Here is a 19,790-nt window from a genome sequence, read left to right on the forward strand (position 1 = left end):
TGTTTGGTTCCTTTTGTGTTTGGTGCCACATAGAGCATCAACTTATCTTTGCTGTCTCTGTAGCAAGATTTGTTAGCCCTTCGCCAACCTTTTAACATGGATCAAAAGTTCAAATGTGTATTGAGTCTAAGGTCTACTCTCGACCTCATGACACCATCATGACCTATATGGGCTCCTTAAATCCAATAATTTTGATTTGGCGCTTATTATGGTTAGTGGTATTATGAGAATAGAGACTAATTTTATCCAAACTACATTAAATGATCAAACTTTCAAACCAGCCAAATCACGCTGTTTCCAACACACACCTCTTGTATTTACATCCAGTGTCTTATTGGTTTACAGTACTAGTAACATTACTGTATTTTGGGTTGTTTGTTTTGTTCTAGGCCACCTGTTGCTACTACGCAACAATTTAAAAATAAAAGAACTGGGGAAGACCAAGTTTTGTCAATGTTGTGAACCAAAGCTTTGTATCACATATGCACAAAAAGTTTTTGTGGATAACTTTCTCGCCCCCGTCCCATCAAGGTGCAGTGCGTTTTATGTATAACGTTACAAATGTAACGTTTATAGATATCAGGAACATGGCCTATTCACTCGACCCGACCAGAGGCCACCTGGCGACACGCGATATAAACACAACACATTGTTCACAATATGCAAATGTGGTTCTAAGTTTTCCTTATGTAACACTATAATCTATACAGGTCAGTGCGGGTGTAGCTGTGGGCGTATTATGTATTGTCATCAACGGATCGTGAGCTGGGTGTTAGTTGTTGAGTACAAAGGTCACATTTTCTTTTCAGGTTTGCCGTAGAGTGATAGTGACTAAGCACACCCGTCTGTAGGACAGTCATGGCGCACCAGATCCTCCGCAAACCCGCCGTCTGCTCGCTGGTCCTGTCCAACTCGCGAGCCCTTGTGTCCGGGTCCGTCGCGCCTTCGGCGACAGAGCAGCAGAACAAGTCGCTCAAAGAGATGCCCGGACCGACCAACAAACTGGCGCAGCTGTGGTGGGGGTACAAGAACCGTTCTCGAATGCACGAAGCTCAGGTAGGAAGCCCGATCTGCGGTCTGGAGAACTCGTTTTACACTGTCGGCCATTGACCCCGCCTTCATATGACCCCCCATATGATGATTTGAAAGGTGACGATGGCGGCTCAGCAATATTTCCAAACAATCTCTAACTTTATATAACTCTGACATGTTGTCTCTGAAGTTGAATCAGTTTGGTATAATTTGTTGGTTGGGGAAACCTCCTTGGTTGAAACAAGGAGGTTAATTTTAACCTCCTTGGTTGAAATCATCGGATATCCTGGAAAACTTACTAATAGCCAGTGTCATGCTAATTAGTTCCAGGATTCCCAGCCCAGGGTCCCTTGGCAACGAAGGTGTTCGTCTTCATTGTCCCAGTCACCTGCAGTCACCGGTTCAGTCGCCCTGGTCACATGCCCATGTCGGCGGATGGGACGAATCAGGAGTGATTGTTGTGTTTGTGCAATAAGACTGTCTCATTGATGATGCTGTAGTTAACATAATTAACCAATTAACGTTAATTATTAACAATATATTGTATTGTATATTGTATGAAAAGTCCTTGCCTTTGGCAGAATACCATGTTTACATTTCATAAATCATGCATTGCCAAGGCAAATGACTTGCACATTTACCTGATCTAATGTTTATCTTACACATGTGACAAGTATTTAAGGTTTAAATCCCCTTGGTAGTATGGCTCTTTTGCATTGATTATGCAAATCAGGCTCTTATTTGCAAAATTGATATCTGTAGATGTTCCACCTGCCAAATATTACAGTGTCATAGGTATCAAGTCCTACTCAAGTATTATGGAAAACATTAGAATTGAAAATTTTCACAAGTTGCATTTCATTCTGTGCATCTCTGTCAAAGCTACCTGCATACTGAATATCATGGAAATCCGTCATTCCTTTTTTCAGTTCTCGTCCAAAAGAAACCCTGCAGTTCCAGACCTGACCTGCACCACTTCCTTAGTAGTACATTAAAGGCTATCTGCCACAAAAAAATGAAGACCACAGCATATCCAGCACAAAAGATACAAAAGCTGGAAGTTCTGCTGCAGTGCTAAGCTCACACACAATGGGGCCCAAACTTGGCCTTCATCTTCTCAAGACCTATATATACCAAATATCTTGATCAATCCAGAGGTCATGTTTATTTGATTATATGGATGACATCGATATCCTCTGGGAACCCCAAAACTAATGTGGGCTTGCAAAAAAAAGTTTGGCAAAAAAAGGAGTTGACTTTATCAGTTAATCTACATTATTGTAGGTTGAACAAATGACTAAACACAAAGAGTAGTAGATTATGGTATAGAGAATGGTAGATTCTTCCTTTTCATTTCTTTACATCTTCTAAAGAAGAGACTTTGGAATTGATTTTGGCATTCCTCAACATTAGTATTGTTATCCAATTTTCTTTGTAATATACAGCATATATTTGATCATTTTGCAGCTGCTCTGTGCGATTTACAGTATGTTTGATAACTTTTTTTGTTGGAATTGGGCAAAAATTGATGTGCGAGCGGATGTCATCCACATAATCAAATCAACATAGCCTGACCATAAATATTCGGAAACACACACACAGACAAACGCCCAGACACACCAAAAACTATACATTGTACCTCCATTTTTTCATGGTGGTAACAATTATTTTCTCACTCTTCGGAGTAGATGGAATTAGGGACAATGTACGGCCAGATGTGGCGGTCGTCCTTCGGTTTCAATCCTAACGTGAACGTGGCGCACGTGGCGTTAGCAGAGGAGCTTCTCCGCCAGGAGGGGAAGTACCCCAAACGGGTGGAGGTGAACGTCATGCAGCAGTACCGGGACTTGAGGGGGTACTCTTATGGGCTGCTCAACCAGTAAGCACTGCTTGTCTTATATTGTTGTAATACTGTAAATGCAGAAATGTTCGCCGGGATTTAATTTCGTGGTAGGAATGAAATGGAGTGTTCGCAGGGGTTTGAGTTCGCATTTGAAACAATAGTAGCGCTACAGTCACACAATGGAAAACGCGAATATAAAACCACTGCGAGCATTTCTGCATTTACAGTATTACTGGTACAAATGTATCTAACTTACGAGTCAAAGCTGTAATGATGAGTCATTCATGTGTCACTTAAAAGGTCACCGCTACTTAGCCCTATGAAGCGCTATTGATTACTTTTCCTTTAGCCTGCTCTTGTCTTTTGTTGTAATACTATCTAACTTACCTGGTGGGGTTACCTGGTGGGCTTGGCCGTAGCAATCCACATAATTGCACCATCAGCCATAGAAAATCTTTACTTTTCACCGTTAATGGTTATGCTTTTGAATGAAATTTTGCATATTCCCTGTGTTGTCATGTTTGTAACCAGCTATCGTTTCACATACGTTTAAAATTTGTTCTTTACAACACATGCAACAGAGGTTGGGGAAGAGAGAAGGGTAAGAATGTACCTACATATATCTTGTTTTTGTTTCCATAGTAACGGGCCGGAGTGGCGCCATCTCAGAACAGCCGTCAGCAAGCGGATCATGCGACCTAAAGAAGTCCCGCGGTATGTGCAGTCTTATCTCCAAGCAGATCTACACGAGGGCAAAATCGACATTACGACGAACAGAAAGCCACTTTCCTCTTTAAATCGCAGAACCTACAAATTACAGAAAAAGTGGGGCTTTTCATCTTCCTCTGCTTCCAAAAAAGAAGTCAAACCCAACTTATCTAGTGTTAGCCAACACTAGCATCTGACTAAGATTTGAGTAGTCTCTTGTTACAACAATGTCAATCACTGTCCATTGTCACATGTATGTCTCCTGTGTTTCTACCTTGTACCTTCTCCGGCCTGAAATTACAAATAAAGTTTCTTTAATAACATGTACTGCAATTCTTACAAACTACAGAAAAAGATGCTAATACTAAAGTAATAGTAGTTTGTAAGAATTGCAGTACATATCATCAAAGGAAATTTATTTGTGTTACATATGTCACATTGTTTCCATGCAAGAAATCATACCCGCTTTGCTTAGGTATCTGCCCTTAGTGCTGCCCGCATTTTAATGCAACTGTTTCGTCCATAGATATGGAGACAGCATGAATGAGGTTGTGACAGACATGATCACCAGGTTTAAGGACCTGAGGGACAGTAATGGCGGTGGGAAGACCGTGCCGGACCTCACCAATGAGCTGTACAAATGGGCCATGGAGTGTAGGTTTTTACGACGCTGCAACTTACAGCATGTTTCTAGTGTAGTAGTGGCAAATTGTCTTTTGCTTGTAGCATTCTGTATAGCCCTCACAACATACAGAAGGCTATGACCAAAGACGGATGGTAATCGCCATGCCACGGCTGGTTCCTACCCAAAACTATGGTGTCAACACTGTATGGGAATAACAGAAGCGTTCGTAATTAGTAATGGTTGTCATACCACCAACTCAGTCACAAGAAAGTTAACCTTGTCATCTATATCTATATAGCCGATATAAAAGCCCTTCGGTGTAACACACCATCTTTGCAAGCATGTGGCGCGGTAGCAGCTCAGGTTATATCACACTGAACGACTTGTCACACCTAACCTTTGCATCTGATTGCAAATGTTGTCAGTGGCAAGCCAAGCAAAGATAGAAACTGTGATACAAATATTTTCTTTAAGTGTCACCGACAACAGTAGAATGTCATTTTGAAACATGCTTTCTGTCCTTTTCAGCCATCGCCACAGTTCTGTTTGATACACGGCTTGGGTGCCTTGAGAGGGAAATGCCGGAGAAGACTCAGCAGTTTATTGACTCCATCGCCACCATGTTCAGAACGATATTCCTGGTATCAGCCCTCAAGCCATGGATGCTGACATACTTCAACCCGGGGGTCTGGAAGCGTCACGTGGCGGCGTGGGATGTCATCTTCAGCGTCGGTAGGTTCTTCTTTTTTTTACAAGGATGGTCGATGTACCATTTCTCCGACTCCATCCACTTTGGTCCCACCATCATTGTTTGCCAGGCGGGGCATGATATGTTTGAAGGACGTGAGTGCAACAAGCTGTAGACTTATGATTTTTGTTGTATGCAGTGAAGGCAAACATCATGACATCTGTATACTAGTAGGTATTTTTTTAAATTTTTTCTCTTGTCAGACCAATTGCAAAGATGCAATCCCTCAGGATTCCAACTTCCCTGATTTGAGGACAATTTTCCTACATGTATTTCCTATTTGTGTGTTCCATACGACTATCTCATAAAATTCTGGATGTTGACAAAATGCAGCTCACGAGAACATTGACAGGAAAGTACTAGAGATTGACGAAAGACTGAGGCTGGGAGAGGAGCTGGACGGGTCTTTCCTGACCTACATGCTGACCGGAACGGACGTGACCAAAAAGGATTTGTACGCCACGGTTACGGAGCTGCTGTTGGCGGGAGTGGATACGGTAAACCTTCAAACCTGATTTGTTGGATATTTCTTTGTAGATTCAATAGCCAAAGTTTTTGTATGCAAAATCGTAACGGTTTATGTCTGGCCCCTAGGATCTGACAACCTAATCCTTTGGTGCCCACAGATCTGCTTGCAGATAAACTCGCTGTCACTGTAAGCGTAACAGTTTTTTTATTTTTTTATTTATGTTTACCTTCACAGAAGTAAACATATTGTTTTTGCTACGTTTCCTCTTCCTCTTCTTCTTCTTCCTCTTCTCCGCACAAATAAAAAACATGAATATATCCAAAACTAGATCTTGGAATAACTTGAAATCCAGCAAGCAGGTAGGCCTGTACAGAAGACACTGTACCTTGGTCTTTTTGTCCCATATAGATGCAAAAAAATGGTTTTATGCGGCAAAAACTGGTGAAAAAACTGGCATTTTAAGCACAAAATCGAACTTTAGAATCCCTTTAGAACCCGTTTGGAACTTCAGAATCCCTTTAGAACCCGCTCAGAACTTTAGAATCACACATTCCACGGCCGCAGGTCAACGACCGTAGCGACCGGGCCGCTCAGTGGACACCGAACACTGAGTTCGAAATGGGGTCAACGACCTCAGCTTTGGAACACGCGACCGGGCAGAATGAAACATGTGTTTAGGTTGGTTTCACGGCGCTCGGATATACCAAGGAGGCTAAATACCTTGGATAACCAAGGACATTACGACGTTGCTACTTGGATGTTTTGTTGATTTTTATGTTTATCTTCAAAGAAGTAAACACATTCTTAAGTATCCCCATCATCGGTATGAGAACACTGGAAATACCACCAAACCGGTGTCATTTTGACACGCCACCCATGAGTGGAACACCGATTTGGGGTCATCCGCGGTCATAACCAGCGCCGTCATTTTTTTTTCTCTGAATGCCATGTATATAAAAAAAAACCTACTTCTTCACAAATACAAACCATTTTTCTACACAATGAATCTATGCTGACATTTTGCTGTGGACGGGTGAATATGTAGCAAATCTAGCTACCGGCGTCAATGTTGGCGATCTTGAATGTTACAATACAGGGATTGTTGACAGACGGCAAAATGTTGACATTTTTTGCAGCTTCAACCACTAGCAGTCTTCCGAAGCTCGACTTGATCAGCTTGACAACGAGTCAACTTAAAATTACACGCCATTGAGTGGTAAACTCATACCGACGATGCCGTACCCAATAAAATTTTCACTGACTGGCCGGCAGGAGAGGATATGCTTATGTATACAATTCAATGGACACTTGTGTCGTCGGTGGAACTTTCGATAACAACTTTACATTGAAAGGCGTGTGCGCCGTGCTATTGAATAAATCTCCCATCCCCGTGAATTGCTTTACTTGGATTTCAACATGCGCTTACGAGATGAATGCAAACATAGTACGGCCACTGTAGCCACCGACGATTTCATGTAGCCAAATTACGAATACGAGTGCATACTTTGCTAATTAGATATGCAAATAAGTCTCTAATTGGAATGATCCATATGAATTCATTATCTCCTATTTTTAGATTAAATATGTTGCAAATATCAAAGTTGTTGCAGAAATGCCTCATTAATTATGCAAATAGTGTTCAAATTCACAAAATGTTGGATAATATTCACCTTTATCTTAACGTTACATGTGTCACTAGAATAGATATTCTGTCATTTGTCACCAATGTATTACAAATTCAAATTGTCATATTTTGCATCATTCATATCAATAAATGTTGCTCTTGAGCCTTGTTACCTTTGTCATAAGTATGCTATTCATATCATTAAGCGCAATTGAAATATAGATGTTCCTTATTGATTGTACAAATCATGCATCCATTTCGTTGGTCACTTACAGGTCGAAAAGTATGAGAATTCATTCGTCTCTTCTTGACTCAGTATCCTGTGTCATGGACCTGTGCCAACGCATCAACTAAATGAAACACTTTATCCTTCCTGGTAGAAACGTAAAGGTAGACCATGTGAAGGTAAACATTCTGCATTTGCTCGCAAATGTTGCCCCTCTAGTTTTATTATTGTTTTTGGTTTGTGAAGACATGCTTTATTTCATGTATCAGTCTACCTACAGATATGTGTTCTTATATTTTCCTTATACTAATGCAATCAATGCTGAAAGTTGGTAAGGAATGTTCTTATCTGGATAAAGAGCTTAGACAGGATTACATGCACCCGTATCAGGACCAGGTCCTCTAGAAATAACAGTATCCCTTAATAAATGAATCACAAGGCAAATGTCTTCTATGGAATCATCAGTAACTTCCTGCCAGTTACTACAGTAGTATGTAATGATAGCAAATGTCCTGTCCCCCCAAATCCTAGAGAATGATCCCAGACTAGTGTCAGCCCCCAACAGAGTCTCTACTGAAGGATGCCAGCCCTTCTGTCTGTCATGATGTAGGGATCACCCATTACTTCTGGAGTGGTGGGGTCGTTCAGAACATTGTTGAAGTAGATGTGTTCATCCTGGCCCCATAGGGTGTCGAGTGCCATGTTGGAGCTATGGTAACGGCTGGACCTTGCTAGCAATGTGCCTTTCCATCTGTAGCAGCAAGAAAGCATGCATGCCCTGAACGTTGCGTAGCATGATAAAGTCCACCTGATTGTGGTTCTTATGGACCAATGCTTCTGATACTTCCAGGGGATGAGCAGACCAGACAGCCCTTCTGCTCATTTTATGGTCTCTTTCACCCCATACTGCCCTGTCTGCTGCAGGGACATTTCAAGGGAGAAGGCTGGTGTGGTCTGGCACATGCGCTTTGGCATGCTTGTGATGATCTTCAAATAACTTTGCAGATGACTTTTGCAGCTGTTATTTATTTCTCACATGTATGTTGTTTTACTGCAGACATCCAACACAATGGTGTGGACCCTGTATGAGTTAGCCCGCCACCCGGACCTACAGGACAGACTACACCGCGAGGTCACCAGTGTCCTGGTGTCACCGGAACAGATACCTACTGTGGATGACGTCAAGAACATGCCGCTACTCAAAAACATCATCAAGGAGACTCTGAGGTTTGATATATTGCTACGCCAAGTAACTGTGAAGAATGATATTTTTTTTCAATTAAATGTTTTATAGACAATGCAATGTTGCCATAAAATCTTCTTACATTACCTTTCAAAGTCGTTTTGTTTAAGATTTTTATTAGTGTGTGTAAACTGAGTGTTGCACATTTTACTAATTATTTAGTCAGTGACGGCGTGTAAAAGTTAAATGCAAAATCTCAGTGCACTTGTAAATAGTAATAGTTTGTTGAACAAAGTTCCATTACAACACTTGCTATCATCATGAGCCAGTTTGTTTTTCCCTGTCCCTTGACATATAGAGTGTATCCAGTCTTGCCGGCAAATGGACGTGTCCTGGACAAAGACATCGTGCTTGGTGGCTACCATATTCCTAAGGGGGTAAGTCCTTCCATCCCCATTTTTACGTTTCGGCGCATGCGCGCCGGAACGTATTGTCCTGGCTTTTACCTTCAAGCAAGGCTTCAAGCATGGACCAGGGAAGCTTGGTTCAACACTGTGTCGCAGATTTGCATGTGACACAGGACGGCGCAGATTTGCATGTGACACAGGACGGCGACCGCATGTAACTGCTACAACTGTTCGGAAATATCATTGCATTGTGGTTTCGGACTTTGATATCCTGAAAAATGACCATATTACATCTATTCCACAAGATTGCAGAAGAAAAAAAATGATTTCGTCAAGAAAACGACCAAAAATCGGCATAAATGATACCATATAGTAAGGTTATAGCATTACGTCCAGTGTAAATAGCTACGTACCGCAGCTTGGCCGATCTGGCAACGCGAAGCTCTTCAGACCCAGAAGATCCGGGTTCGTCTCCGTGCATGGATTTTTTTTTCTTTTTAGATATTGAATATCAAAAATATATATTGATATTATATTAATCTATCAATATCATATTTATGAATATCATTTTTTTCATTAATAAATAAAGAAATATTTTATATTTGTTATTTTTAAATATTCATTTAATAGATACAAGCAGTGTTTCCGCCAGACCGCGACTGAGAGGCCGTCCACTTGGGGAGGGCCGTACCGCGAAAATTAATTGACCGTACCGCGAAAATTAATTGACCAGGAAAAGAAACTGAATGTTGTGATCAGAAAAGACTTTGTTAATTTTTCAAAATCAATTTGTTACGAAGGTCGCTTTAATACTGCTTCAATCGTCACAAAATGCGATCTATATAAAGTATACTAGTGACCAGAAGCGTCTGAAGTGTAAAGGGGTTTTCCCGCCCTGTGGTCACGTGACATCTTGCCGTCAACCAATCAGAGCACAGGATTTTATGACGCGGACCAATCAGCGCTTAAAACCTTGCATATCAATGAGCTTAAAAACATGGCGGACGGCCCGGGACGGGGCAGGTTGCGGCTCGACTTATGTGAACTCATAGCGAAAATTATGATTTATCTACGGTACATATGGAGAATTTTCACGGAAAAACACTCAAAGGAATATATATTGTGTCGAATACGGTCAGAAATGACGGCGAATCGCGGCAAATTACGACGTAGAGGCATACGGTGCATGCACGGGCGAAATTCTTGTTTTGTTTACGTTTTTCTTGTTTGCTTCGATGACTTTCTTCGATTGAGTCTTGAAAAACGGGTTTTTAATGAGATCACCGTATGCCAAAGGCACCGACATCGATTCTTCGCAAGCTTAACAATAGCAACAAACAAAAGAGTGTGAATGTCCAACGATATAGAGCGTCCCCACGCCCGCAGTAACAAAGAAAAACAAAGAAATTATGCCGACCTCTCGTATTTTTTTCCCCGATTTCTCGGCATTTAGTTTGTCTTTTTTTTATCGACAATCTGGTTAGAACTGGTCTACTGTATTATGTCATTTTGGCAACACTTAGGGATGGAGCCAATGATTTGTAATCCTTTCATTTGAAATTTATATGTATATAAACAATTTGCAAAGTTCTTTAGCACCCATTTTTGCGTTTCGGCGCATGCGCGCCGGAACGCATTGTCCTGGCTTTTACCTTGCAGGAACCAGGGAAGCTTGGTTCAACACTGTGTCGCACACAATAAGACCTTATATGGCAATATGTTCCCAAATCCTTGTATAGCCGTTGCCTTATATGGCAAGAGAGCACGAAAAGGCAGGCAGGCTAGATTTGCATGTGACACAGGAGGGCGACCGCATGTAACTGCTACAACTGTTCGGAAATATCATTGCATTGTGGTTTCGGACTTTGATATCCTGAAAAATGACCATATTACATCTATTCCACAAGATTGCAGAAGAAAAAAAATGATTTCGTCAAGAAAACGACCAAAAATCGGCATAAATGATACCATATAGTGAGGTTATAGCATTACGTCCAGAGTGACTAGTTACGTACCGCAGCTTGGCCAATCTGGCAACGCGAAGCACTTCGGACCCAGAAGATCCGGGTTCGTGTCCGTGCATGGATTTTTTTTTCTTTTTAGATATTGAATATCAAAAATATATATTGATATTATATTAATCTATCAATATCATATTTATGAATATCATTTTTTTTCATTAATAAATAAAGAAATATTTTATATTTGTTATTTTTAAATATTCATTTAATATATACAAGGCCTTTGTCTTATGAACAGGACTTCATAGATTCCAAACCCGGCATTCGAATTTTTCTGTTCATTGTAATGGAAAATACCGTGCAGCGGCTCCTATGCGCGGTAAGATGATTCTTGCAAAACACTCGCCACTAAACTTCTATCCCCGATGTAAACAGAGGCTCTTGATGTTGTTTGCAAAACAGCGATTCTTTGTTACAGTAGCAAATGCTCCATTGTTCAGTATCGACTTCATTCAGACAACACGGACGTGGAAAGTGGCGCCCCTCGGCACAAAACTATGGGAATTTTCATGAATTTTATCAAAATTACCCAGGAAAATAAGGAAGAAATGTTGTAAATGCGGAAACCAGAATAATACGGATGAGGTAGCTGTTGATTTGTTTGACATTTGGTAGTCATTTTAGATAGAACCTTAGCTGTTATGAACTTCTATTTCACTTAATTACCATAGTGCTGATGATTCAATGGTGCTTTTTCAAATTTTATGTTTTATTGCGTGCCATGTACATAATTACATTGATAGCTTTTATAATGAGCCTATTATACATTTTACAAATAAGTACAAGTTGTAGGCCAAGACCAGCTTTTTCAAAAGCACTTAAGTTAAGTGACGTAACTTCAAAATTGCTTTCCCCAATCTGCCTTTCTCTATTAAAACAGTACTCATTTCCCAAAATGACAATTTTTCTTATAGACTGAACAGCCCTTGAGTGACTTCCTCTGGCAGATTTTACTTCAAGTAAAGGGAAAAGACAATTCACACTTATAAACGTAGCCGAAACGCCAGCTTTTTTTAAAAGCTCTTGTTTTTGTATCCTGTGGTGCATGGCACCAGTTAAGATATGTCCAAAATCTAAAATTTTCAGAATTCATTTGATCTAAAATATAATGTTCGTAACCCCATTGACAGATGCAGTTTTCAATCCTCCACTACAACATGACTCGTGATCCCGAGGCGTTTGAGGAGCCGGAAAGGTTCAACCCTGACCGCTGGACCCGCATGGGCACGGAGAAGGTCAACACGTTCTCCTCGGTACCATTCGGGTTCGGGCCAAGACAATGTGCAGGTAAATCATAATTACTTTAATTATCATTAAAGCATTGTTATTCAAACTCAACACAAAAAAGTTTGCAAACATGGCCGATCATACCCATGAACAATTTACTGATCGCACTGCATCGTCTATCATTGGAAAGCTTGATTATTGTCATGATTGTACACTCTTGGGTTGAAGACCCGGGCTACTTATGTGAGAATGCCGTGAGAAAAAAAGGCAAAAATTTCTCATTTTTAATGATACAGTGTAGATGTGTTATCTATCATTGAAAAGCTTGTTGATTTTCCTTTAACCTTTAGCACACTGAAGTAGCTGCTGAGCACCCCATTATCTATTAGTTACAGATCAAGAGTTAGGCATCAGGGGAGTTTAAAATAACACCTCATTTGTTATTATCTAACCTAGCCTTTGTGCAACAAGCACCGTGACTGATTTTGTTGGTAGGTCGGCAAAAAAAAGTGCCAACGTTAGACTCTAAAGGGGGGATTTCGGCACCCTTGTTTTGTGACGCAATCGCTTAGTCAGCTCTGGTGTTCAACCTGTGAATGTAGGATCATAACAAATCTGGTACCTTTGTTTAGGATAAGAAATATGCTTTCCAGTCATACGTATTGTTATACAATTGATACTAGGTAACAACAACAAATTGATTGATGAATTCTAAGTTTCCGAACTTCTTGTGCCGAGTGTAGTTTGATCACTTTGCATTCTTGTATCTTTTATTAAATTCTTAAAATGGCGGCACCACGTGTTTAAAAATAACACTATTACTCACCATCCACTATCAGACCTTGACGGTTTTAGTATAATTTCCTACACAGGCAGACGACTTGCTGAGATGGAGATGTACTTGGTTCTTGCAAGGGTGAGTTTTCTTGTTAGACAAAACTGAATTCTCAAGTAGCACGTATCTTATTGCTGAGTAATATCATTATTATTATGGTGTAGATATACTGTAGAAAAAAACTTTTTCCCACAAGAAGAATGATATGACCTGCATGCATCATAAGTATGATTAATCAACGTGTAAACATACATAGCCATGTTCTCTTGTGGAGGATAGTATCTATTTCCCAGGCTGAGAAAATATGAACCTTTCAATTTACTATGGTTATTGGAGTTGTGACATTATAAATGCCAGACTAAAAACTTAGATGTATCTCGCGGTTTGATATGTTATGATCATTTTTCTGCCATCCAGTTGGTTCAGACGTTTGAGGTGAAACAGCTGACCCCAGGGGAGGTGGTCCGGCCCGTGACTCGTGCCCTGCTCGTGCCCGGAGACCCGGTCCACTTGGAGTTCATAGACAGGCTGTAAGAGGCTGTAAGACAGGCTACTGAAGGGCTGTTCAAAGTCACACATAGCCTCCATCTTTCATAGCAAGATTCATGGCTTGACTTTGTTTTGGTTATGTGCCGTTTAAAAGAAATTGTATATCAGTTTTTGGGTTGCTGGACGCCTGGCAGGCTGTCAGAAAGTCACACATTTACGAAGAGTATTACATGTATTTAGTACTGAAATTTGTATTTTGTAATCATTATCTCTGCCAAGGAGGGTACGTGTTGGCACCATTTGTTTCTAGGTGGGGTTGTTATAAGTGTACATGTTTTAAGAAAGGGATTTTTTATTATATTTTGCTGCAAAATTTTGCCGTAGATCTATAGTTTTCTAATCACATGCACCAAGTGACCTCTCGAGATGCAACTTCAATGCAACAATTTATTATGAACTTCTCAGAACCTGTACCTCTAATATATTTTACTAGCTCAGAAGTCCTACAGATTGTGCCCTTGTTTTAAGTAATATTTTGTATGATAAAATGTCTCTTACTTTAAACTGTGAAGTCTGTTACCATTTGGTGAAAAGCTGGCACATCTTATGTATTATATACATATACGGTAGAGAGGTGTAAAGCAATCATTAACGTCTCCCTTTTCTGGTGATGTTTTTTAACCGGTTCCATTCCCTATACGTATTAAGTCTTCTTCTGGCACTCATAATTGCCAGGTAACCTGTTACCAGAACTGTGATTTATACCATTGTATACTGATAACTAATCTCAGAGTTTCGTTACTGTGAGGTGAACTGAATTAGAATGTAACTTCAGTGAAGTTATGGACATGCTATATATTGGAATTCTTGTACTCAGGCTAGTTGATATTTTACTTCCAACATGGGTAAATAAATTGTTTCTTCTTCTCCTGCGGGCTTTTGATCAATATAATGGTGTAACGATCATGCCTAATTTTTTTAGCCTTTACACTAGTGAAGTACTAGATAAATCAAATGTGCTATCAAAGGTAAATCTCAGTTATGTAAGTTTGTTAAAAAAGTACATGATTGGTAAGGCAAAAGGAATGTTATCTCGGACAGAAGAAGAAAGATCTGATGCCTCTTGCTGCATGTTTCAAAACTATTTTACTAACTCATGCTTGATTTGTAAAGAATGTGGAACAGCCATGAACGGTTTTTAGAGTGCCCTTGAGCACTTCACTAAGATCATACCTCTGGGACAACTTTGTCAATGTTTGTGCTTTAATACTCTAGCTTAGGGCAGTCCACATCTTGCTAGCTTAGGGCAGTCCACATCTTCAGTGAGAAAAGATATCAAATTTAAATGATAAACCTGTCAAAGTGTCGAACCTCAGTATTCTTGTGTCACAATTCTAAGTATCTTATGTTTTAAGTATCATACTTATCTTTTTTGAATGAAATATCAAGTAAGACAATAAACATGCACACCTAATATAAGTGATAATCCTCTAAGTGTTGTTAATGGTTCACATGTCGCACTTATAAATGCATGTATCATGCTTTAAGTATTTCTTTTTTAAGTGAAACAAAACCACAAACCACATCAGTTCTGTTATCAGTTCAATTTATCACTCTAAATTTTATTACATCAAAGGTGTTAACAGAGTGAGAAAAGGCAGTAGAAGAGTAAACACCCACAATCATCACTCAAGTTTTAGGAAATCCAGAAAATTTGTATCACCCCTTTCTTGAAAATACCAAAGAAAGTGTCTGCTCAATAGTAGCCCACCTAATTTCAAATATCACACCAACTATAATTGAATATTTGGCTATTTCTTGTAACAACTGAACTAACATATTACTGTAAGGGAAGTTAAAAAAGCATAATATAGTAGGGCCATGTTCTCTATATCCAATTCAACAAAGGCCTATATCTAACTGTAATAAAATGTCATTAGCTAAGAAGTGAAATCATCCTACAGTTATTACTATTTTTTCCTCTGGAGGTTATGTCATTGCCATAAATACATTTTTCACAAATCACAAGAGCACAGCTATCAAGGTTGAGAGACTTGACACCTAAATGCCCAAACCTATTAATTAATAATTATGTTGCTGGAATGAGCATACAACAACAATGTTGCAGAATCTGGGCATGATGCTGTGTACCAGGAATATCATGATGTGCCAGGTGAAACCTGTGGTGAGGAAGAGGGGCGACCACAGGTGAAAATATGGGAGTGGTCCCTTTCATACAAGAGTACAAGGTTTTGACTAGAGTTGCCTGTCAAACAAATCAAGTGGCTCATAGAAGGGTACATTTTTTATTGAATTTTGGAAATAATGCCTACCCACCCCATCATAAGTTTACTGCAGTGCACACAGCAAGGGAACAATCCATGATCATTGCTGAAGCCTAGTTCCTGATGTAAGGTTACACAAATGGTACCAGGTAAAACATTGGCTGGTCATCTGGTAACTGTATATCAGTATCTTCTACAAGGTACATACATATTACAGGATAATGTACTCTTTACAGAAGTTTTGCTATCATGTGGATCTCCCAATTACGAAAAGGTGATTGAATCAACATAGCCAGGCAATTACAGTGCAGTACAGGTTTACAATGGTAGTGCTGGGGAGAAGTCAGCTACTTGTGAAAGACTGTGATGGTCTACAGGGTTGAAAATCTGGAGATGTTTGGACCTAACAACATGGTGTGTTGATATGGTGGATTTTAGCTGGAGCTGGCTGCCCAGACGCGGTAGGCTATAGCCACAACAATGGCAATGGCTGCAGGGAGAAGGTAACTGGCCCAGGGACTGTGGACATAAATTAGAGAAATAATGGAGTTAACATTCCACTAGTTTTGCATTCTGATACAATAATGAGCACCCCAAACAACAAAAAAGAATACATATATGGTATGTCTGAAAATATTGTGCCTGTTACAAACTATCTTTGTGATAACCTAGTAAGAATATTTCAATCTTCATTTGGGCTAAAATACCCATGATACATGTATCTGGTAATTCTGGTGGCTACAAGGGGTACAGAGTTACAAGGGCCTACCTAAGTGTGTGGTTGTGTGTGTATGTGCATGTGGTGTACATGCATGTGCATGTGGTATGTGTGCTTGTTTGTGAGTGTGTTTCACTCTATGAGCATGCGTCCCACCTCCAACCCATCCTCCATTTGAACTTCTGAGCGTATCCCTGCCATCTATCTGTTCCTTACTACAGGGACAATTCATCATTGCCAAGGGCACAAGACTTCTAGCAGCTACAGTCAGCTAACCAGTGAGGTGATTAAAAGATGAAGATCATATCTTACGTGCTGCCATTGCCGGACGACTTCCACATGTCTCGCTTCTCCTGAGGGTAGAAACACAAGACATTCATGTAGTTTTAAAGGTTCTTAGAAAGTAACATGACAACATGAACCCAATGATGCAATGGTTGGAATTCAATGTCACTTTCCCAAGGACACATTCCTCTGATACTGTAGTAGGGGGCTGGGCACAAATTAGAATCTGTTACATCCCAAAACATTCCATCAAATTTTGAATAGCACAGGCAGCTATTGACATACCCTTAATCGTTACCATCTGTATACCTCAGAATATACATTTTTAAAAAATACATAAATAATAATCAAATATCCATGCATTTACAAATACACTGGATATACGCAAAGGACCTCTGTCATTTTTTTCTGTAACCACATGTTGTTGATGGTTACCCCTCAACAGTGCTACCAATCAGAGAAAGGAACTTACTGGATATTTGTTTGATGCTTTGTCCTCCTGTGGCAAACACAAACCGTAAGAGACAATATTAGATTACACATGAAATAAAGTGAAAAGAAATCTGGCAAGGAAAGTAAAAAAAAAACGACTTCAGGCTTGTTGCCCGAGTGTATTTTTCCCTGTATCAATAAATAAATGAAATGCCACTACAAAAGGATGAAGTTTTGAAGTCTGAACGGATACTTACATCCCGAAGCTCACCAATCAGGTAGTTCTCCATCAGCTCACGGGCATCCTCCGAGTGACCCACATCTTCAAAAGACTCTGTTCCATCTTTCCCTGCATGTTCAAGTTTGGATGAAAATTTCAATCACACATTCTTTGAAGATGATAGGAATGATAATTACAATGACCAATGGGTGTTAGACAGGTTTTAAGCTGAGCAATCTAAATCCTGACCAACCCTATCACCTTGGCTATCCTCCTTACTGACATTCAAAAATATCTAAAACTTCAGCACATAATAAGCATTATTTATACTGTTGTTAGTACACTTTGTTCCAGTGCAGTGTATCAGGATATAGTTGAACAAAACATCCCCGGCTCCAAAGTCCTTTTAATTTAAACCTATGACCTATATTATGCAATATTTTCTCCTGAAGTGAGGTGAAGGACAAATGCAATCAACAAACTAATGCTTGGTTAATGTGCATATAACATACAGTACTCTCTCTCTTATCGATATGAAACAGTCTATTTACCTTAACAGTGGCACCACTCAAAAGTAAATAACACAAGTACAATGAAAAAGGGGATTTCTCACCTGCCTGTTCCAATAAAACCTCCTCTCCACCTGGGTGCTGCAAAGGAGTTAAAACAAATATATTTTCTGAAAAATTCATGCAGAAATGTCCCTCTTATTGGCTCTTTTCATGCAATGTTAAACTTAAAAGAGATATGTTTCTACAGTAGAAACCGCCTTTAGGTTCTAACAAAAAAATCAAAGCTTCAAATATATGTATAACACTTTTACAAGTGATGATAACATGTATCTAACTCAAATCAGTTCTGTCTCAAACTGGATAAAAAGAGACAGGCATGGAACACTCTCACGAGAAAACATTCCACTAAGATAATGAGATTCATTCAACTTGAACTTTGAGAGACTCCAGGGCTGGACAAGTCCCTTAGCTGGAATGCCCAAGGCTAGCAAAAGTGCTGATTGGGCAAGCGGATGCCCTATACTATAGGGCAAGTGAATTTTTTCTGGATATGTCCAACCCTGGAGTCAGTAGCAACCCTGACCTTCCTATGGGTTATCACCTTTTCCTAGTTATATATTTAAATGAATCTTTGGAATATGGACTTGGGACAAAAGATAAGGTTCACTTTTGCTGAGATGACGAGATGTTACATATTTAAGATGGCTAGCTTCTGACTTGCGAAGAGATCACGGAAAATTAGAGTACACTATAAACATTACACTATATAGCAAAACGTGAGATGACTAATACATATGCTGGAGGGGTCAAACAGGGTCAACGCCCTCTCGGTCTACTTGGTGGACGTGTATGACGTGACCAAACCTAAGAACTATGGTTACTGGGCTTTCTGTTCCTTCTTTGCCTCCACGAGCCACCTTTGACCAGTAGAAAGGTTTCCCAACGATAGACATAAAAAAGTTAGAAACTATAACATATCGCGCATGTGCAAAACGTTACGCAAAAAATTTCCATGCCCCCCTCCCCTACACGCTATGAAACTCTTTATATAAATTTCCCACAAAACAAATATTACACGTCGTATGTTTCAGTGGAATAAATCAACTTTTTAAAGAGGCTTTTTGTGGTATTAGTCACACTGCAAGGTCGACCAATACGTAGTATGAGGATATAACCTTTCTAACAGATGTTAATGACTTGGCAAAGACAGCGACCGGTGTGTGTAAAACTGTAAACGCGTTACCTCCTCTAAGAACTTGGTCACATCGTATACTTTATCGTGGATCACAAGCCATGAAGAGGTGCCGGTGGTGTGCTTCTCCACTTCCTCCTGCGACAACTGTTTCAAGTCCGGCTGTTCTTTCTTTTCCTCGCCCATAGTTGTGCTGGTTTTGAGTCTGGAAACTTCCACGCTGTTTGACCTCGCTTTTTGTCTGAAATTTACGCTCGGCCTCCTCAACTCACCCGACTTGGTCAGTCCACCGCCCCTTACAGTTGGGACAAACCAGGAATCATTCGTCGGGGAGAAAGTTTTGCTGCTTTGATAGCTCATGTGACTCACAAATCTCTCTATGCAATTGTTACAAAATGTACAGTATATAGCACGTTTACCAAATTTTTGGCCTCTTTACACCATGAAATGGCGTATTTTTGCATCCAATACTTAAAGATTTCCCCCACATTAGTGATGGTTTGCTCCTAGCTGCCTGAAGGTCAGTCACATGCTTCGGGTCACAAGAATACCCCATCAAGCAATACGGGGGGTGAAGAAAACGGGTTATCCCGTGCGATATTAAAGATAAATTTAGATTTGTACGGCGGCTTTTGGAGACTTAGGCCCATTGACTTGTAACATGTATAATTTTCAGCTAGTAATCATCCCTTACGACGACAATATATTG

The 19,790-nt window shown here is 40.0% G+C and overlaps 2 protein-coding genes across 2 annotated transcripts; one reads left to right on the plus strand and one right to left on the minus strand.

Annotated features, from left to right (window-relative positions):
- Positions 1 to 672: 672 nt before the first annotated feature.
- LOC136439340 (cytochrome P450 27C1-like) lies at positions 673 to 14,369 on the plus strand. The gene is made up of 11 exons (XM_066434712.1): positions 673 to 1,056; positions 2,721 to 2,911; positions 3,518 to 3,589; positions 4,110 to 4,237; positions 4,737 to 4,940; positions 5,290 to 5,453; positions 8,333 to 8,502; positions 8,817 to 8,895; positions 12,017 to 12,173; positions 12,986 to 13,029; positions 13,366 to 14,369. The coding sequence occupies exons 1-11, from the start codon at positions 859 to 861 to the stop codon at positions 13,480 to 13,482; spliced, it is 1,524 nt and encodes a 507-aa protein (XP_066290809.1). The 5' UTR covers positions 673 to 858; the 3' UTR covers positions 13,483 to 14,369.
- Positions 14,370 to 15,026: 657 nt separating this feature from the next.
- LOC136439342 (cytochrome b5-like) lies at positions 15,027 to 19,380 on the minus strand. Its single transcript, XM_066434714.1, has 6 exons — positions 19,133 to 19,380; positions 17,991 to 18,027; positions 17,415 to 17,506; positions 17,198 to 17,224; positions 16,753 to 16,793; positions 15,027 to 16,241 (listed from the first exon to the last, which is right to left on the minus strand). The coding sequence occupies exons 1-6, from the start codon at positions 19,265 to 19,267 to the stop codon at positions 16,157 to 16,159; spliced, it is 417 nt and encodes a 138-aa protein (XP_066290811.1). The 5' UTR covers positions 19,268 to 19,380; the 3' UTR covers positions 15,027 to 16,156.
- Positions 19,381 to 19,790: the final 410 nt, after the last annotated feature.

The sequence above is a fragment of the Branchiostoma lanceolatum genome, chromosome 7, assembly GCF_035083965.1.
Source record: "Branchiostoma lanceolatum isolate klBraLanc5 chromosome 7, klBraLanc5.hap2, whole genome shotgun sequence".
Taxonomy (NCBI): Eukaryota; Metazoa; Chordata; class Leptocardii; order Amphioxiformes; family Branchiostomatidae; genus Branchiostoma; species Branchiostoma lanceolatum.

Excerpts from the sequence above, each read along its gene's own strand:
- LOC136439340 (XM_066434712.1), top strand. The coding sequence starts at position 859 with ATGGCGCACCAGATCCTCCGCAAACCCGCCGTCTGCTCGCTGGTCCTG. Across the intron at positions 5,454-8,332 it reads TGTTGGCGGGAGTGGATACG|ACATCCAACACAATGGTGTG; the intron begins GTAAACCTTCAA and ends GTTTTACTGCAG. Across the intron at positions 12,174-12,985 it reads CGGGCCAAGACAATGTGCAG|GCAGACGACTTGCTGAGATG; the intron begins GTAAATCATAAT and ends TTTCCTACACAG.
- LOC136439342 (XM_066434714.1), bottom strand. The coding sequence starts at position 19,267 with ATGGGCGAGGAAAAGAAAGAACAGCCGGACTTGAAACAGTTGTCGCAG. Across the intron at positions 17,507-17,990 it reads GGTTTTATTGGAACAGGCAG|GGAAAGATGGAACAGAGTCT; the intron begins GTGAGAAATCCC and ends TTGAACATGCAG. Across the intron at positions 17,225-17,414 it reads TGATTGGTGAGCTTCGGGAT|GAGGACAAAGCATCAAACAA; the intron begins GTAAGTATCCGT and ends TGTTTGCCACAG.